This window comes from Adiantum capillus-veneris, unplaced genomic scaffold, assembly GCF_014529385.1.
Source record: "Adiantum capillus-veneris isolate H3 unplaced genomic scaffold, ASM1452938v2 Hic_scaffold_325, whole genome shotgun sequence".
Taxonomy (NCBI): Eukaryota; Viridiplantae; Streptophyta; class Polypodiopsida; order Polypodiales; family Pteridaceae; genus Adiantum; species Adiantum capillus-veneris.
In genome coordinates this window covers 3,189,011-3,193,359 of record NW_028221436.1, presented here as the reverse complement: position 1 = coordinate 3,193,359, position 4,349 = coordinate 3,189,011, and the positions used below count along the sequence as shown (strand labels likewise).

Here is a 4,349-nt window from a genome sequence, read left to right as displayed (position 1 = left end):
TGGGAATAGTATCAATTGCGAGAATAGCGGGGAGCGCGGCAAGGGTTTGGATGGTAGAAGCGACCAGTACCACCAAGCAGTGGCGATAGGGGGGAGAGGGCCAGTAGGCCCTAGGGGAACGGCCCCTAGGTGAGGGCATGCAAAAAGAAAATAAACGCCGAAGATACGACACGCTAGAGAAATGGTTTCAAAGCGCAAGATAAACAAGTGATAAAAATCATGAGGCCTGTGAATGAAAAGGGCACATCAATCCTTTTTACTGGTTTCAAGAACTCCTTCCAATTGCATTTGGCTAATTTAAGAAGTGGGCTGGTAAAGGCTATGTACAATAAAAAATAAGTTGATCACTTTTACCCTACCCAAGAAGGAGCAACACATAATCCCATCTTCTCTTCTTATTTCTAATCTTTTCCATCACCCATTGGAATCTTTGCTTATGAGTCACATTCAGCTCTTGAAGATAGGCACCAAAGTCCCCCATGTTGAGATCCAAGTATTTGGGTATGGGCTTGCTCATGTCCCATAGTATACATACTTTAACATCCGAGCCCGGTCTTACCTGTTGCAGCAGCTTGAAAATAAAGAGCACTCGACCCATAAGCTTGGCAATAGTGTCCATATGGCCTTGGAGCCAGAGAGGAAGGTTCACACCAGATGAAAGTTCATAAACTCTTTATTTGGGCAAAATTCAAGCGTTTAGGGCATTGCGTACGCAATATAGAACCTACACACAAAATTGCACAATCATGCCTATAAAGCACTCATCCTATTCGTTTCAAGTGGATACATCACTCCCAATGTTTTTGTTAAACCTCCACGTAAGAATATTCGGGACATGTAAAAAAACTTTATCACCTTCCTTAAAAGTAGCATGTTGTCTTTTCTCATCCATGGTATTTTTTGTGATGATCTTGAGCTTGTCAAACATCTTGATGAGTTGTGTATAGCATCTCCACGTGGTCTTGGAGAAAATCCGTGACATCTTGGGGTTTTTATACGGCCGAACCCACCAAAACTAGTGATCTAAGTTCAAAACCATGGAGTAAACTCATGAGTCACATACGTTGCATTATTATATGCAAATTCAAGAATAGAAAGATCTCCAACACTCGATTGACTCATACTTCTGGTCATTTTTTTGCGTGGAATATGATCCGTGCTTAGATTGTATTGTGCACCCGAATTTTTTAAAAGAGTCCTCCAAAAGTGACTATCGAACTTTGGATTGTGATCGCTTACTAGGTTACTAGGCAAACCATCCCAAGAGATTCACTATGTAAATCCATATGGTATATGTGAGTGTAAGAAAGAGGATGCATAAGTTTATATAATAGAGTTAAACCCCATTTATTTTCCACGTAGATCTTTATGGTATCATGTGAGTGCAAGAAAGAGGGATCAAAAACCAATAACATTTTATAGCTCTACGCCTAAGTATGAACAAAGGCTTTATATTCTAACCTACAAGAGTATCAAGGTGTCCTTTTGGGCATGCCCATAGCCTAGGGCTAAGGCCAGAGTGGTGGTTGTCTTTTTTTTCCTAGGGAAAAATGTGATATGTATTTTAAAAAATAAAATAAAGAATGAAATTGTTTGATTGGTTAGTGCTCTGGTTAACACTCATGAGAAAGTTAGGAGTGACAATGAGTGAGTGACAATCTCATGTTTTCTCTCAATATCTTTGAGAGAAGATTTTTTCAAAGATTATATTATTGAATGTGCTCGAAATTAGAGTCTTCCTCCTCTTTTCTCATGCAACGTAGATTTTTGTTTTGCGTCTGTCGATGCAAGACGGATTTTTTTTTGCTGCAGGCTTGTTCTCTATCTCTGTGTTTCTCCTAATCACCATGTTGGCTTGACGATGACTCTCTCTCTCTCTCTCTCTCTCTCTCTCTCTCTCGCTCAGTGCCATTGTCGAGCTCACATGGCAAATGCTCTGATTGTATGATAGCTTTGCACCCTCGTGTGCTGAAAGTACAGCTTATCGTGAGTTGCAGAGCACAATTGCGCTGCCTACACACCACATGGCTGCCTGCACACGATCGCGGCACAAGCTTGCACACACCTGTGCGTACACCATCTTCACGAAGATACCGCTCGTAAGGCATGCATACAGACAATTAGACCATGGCCAGGATTGGGAGAGCAAGTGCAGGAGGCGCTCTCGACATTCCCCCATCATCCATGTATCGTCCATTTCTATCAGCGCATATCTTTTTGCTGCTGCCGCCTAGCTGCATCACCTCGTCGCTTCACCCTCCAAAATGTCATCATCTCTCTCGCTGACCAGCAGCGTTAAGCCACCGACCTCACCTTTGCCTGCCCTGCCTTCACCCACTTTCATCTCAACCTCATCAAAGGCATGCAACATGGTGCTCCGCATTTCCAGATCACGGACTCCCACCTCGTCGCTCTCGTTTGTGGCTGCCCGCAGGCTGCAGCTCACCTCCCTCACTCTCTGTCCTCGCTTGGTCACAGTCACCAATCCCGGCCTTGAGACCCTCCTCTCCAATGCTCCCATCTCCCTGTTTGTGGCTAGTCTCCTAACTGCAACCTTCTTTCACCTTCAAGGATGGGGACTCGGGGCACTGGCACTACTCCTGCCCTCACCTCACTCTGCCTCAAACTTTTCCATGACCTCTCATTGGATGGCCTTGAAGAAGGCTTGCAAGCAGGGCTTGGTGCCACTCTTCGCATTCTCATCTTGCATTACAACACCCTACGACAGCATGTTGGAAACCGTGTAAGAGAAGCTGAGGAGACGAGTAGCTTTTCACAGTCATCGCCCAACATTTCTCCCTCCTACTCGGCATGGAGGATATTCTCACGCCATGCAGTCAATGATGGTGGCGCTCTCTCCGTACCGTAATCTTTGCTATGTGGGTGACGTTTTCCCTGTAGACTATGTTGAACTCATCCTCCACTTCGCTTGGATGTGAGCAGGAAGATCACTTCGCTTGAATCCTGTGTTTGTCTATTGCATGCAAAAACAAGCTGTAAATTGCTAGTAAAATTGACTCAACAACGATTGTTTTTGTATTCGACAGCTCATCCCAACGCATACCACCTATGGGCAACAACAGTACTACGCTCTTGCTCTTTTTCTTTTTTCAAGTATAGTTTCTATAGGTCTCAATCGCATGTTCCAGCTTCTGAAACATCCTCTCTCAATAGCGACGTCTCACACCGTGCTGCCTCTTGTTGACGTCACATACACGTTTTGCAGCACAACACTGATTTTGTTAGATCTGTTGTTGATACTATAGACATTTTTTAATTATAGTAATGCTGAGCAGTTGGACCAGCTTGATTTTTCAAATTGGTGGATTGTGTTATGTTGTGCTCGCATTTCTTCCAAATTATGCAGCTTGAGAATTATTGCATCCATAGTACCTTGATTGCAAGTGTGATGAGTATTTGAGGTGGTTATCTGTGTTGTCAAGACCCAACATGCTTGGAATTACTTTCTTAAACTTGAACATGGCTTGACAAGATCTTCGAAATCTTGACCTTTGTATTGCTTTACGGTTAGCATTTGACAAGATCTTGAAAACCTTGACCTTTTCTTAGCCTTGCATATTTATAGATTTGCAGGCCTCGAGATTTTTTTTCTCTAGAATGTAAAAAGTTTTTGGCGAGCCTTGGTAAGTTGCAATCTACGTAAAAAGTCGGACTAGTGTGCAATTTAAAGTTGCTAAAATTGCAAAATCTCTCTTGAATATCAAGCTTGCCTCGAAGAGACCTATAGAATTTTTATTTGTGTGATATCCATAAATGCTCCAAATTTTAGCCCATGAGAGAGTACTAAGTGTAACCTTTTCTTCTTTGATTAGTAGAAATGTTTCTGGCAAAACCTTGGCGGGGGTGCAATCTTTGCAAAAAAGGGGGCCTAATGTAGTTTTAACTCGCTCAAATTTCAAAATCTTGACTGAACTTCAAATAGAAATGCCATGTGCTAGATAGATACAATAGGGGATCTCTCTCTCTCTCTCTCTCTCTCTCTCCTCTGCGCCTCCTCAGTCTCCCCCTATAGGCGAGGCGTTAAGCCATAGCTCTGCCCCTAACCAGCCTGCGACCAGACCCCGCCATGACCTGCTATGGTTTGCACAGCTGCTCCCGCAACGACCTATTGTGGTATGCACATCTCCTCGCACGTACACATTAGTACACCTGAGCATCCGCCACCTACGCGCCCCACTCGCCACTCCAAGCTGCAACCCGTAACTATATCAATGCCGCCCTTCCACCCACAAGAAGTCCGCCCTTGCAAACCTACTTGCCCGTCGTGCTCGCCTCCAGCGACCCCCTCAACAAAGGTTGTTTGGAACCCGCTCAACCAAAGACTATTT

At 44.0% G+C, this 4,349-nt stretch overlaps 1 protein-coding gene across 1 annotated transcript; it reads left to right on the top strand.

Annotated features, from left to right (window-relative positions):
- The first annotated feature begins 2,572 nt into the window (after positions 1-2,572).
- LOC147417099 (uncharacterized) lies at positions 2,573-2,869 on the top strand. Its single transcript, XM_086507868.1, has one exon. It carries the CDS (start codon positions 2,573-2,575, stop codon positions 2,867-2,869), a length of 297 nt encoding a protein of 98 aa, XP_086363994.1.
- The last annotated feature ends 1,480 nt before the right edge of the window (positions 2,870-4,349 follow it).

Excerpts from the sequence above, each read along its gene's own strand:
- LOC147417099 (XM_086507868.1), top strand. The coding sequence starts at position 2,573 with ATGGGGACTCGGGGCACTGGCACTACTCCTGCCCTCACCTCACTCTGC.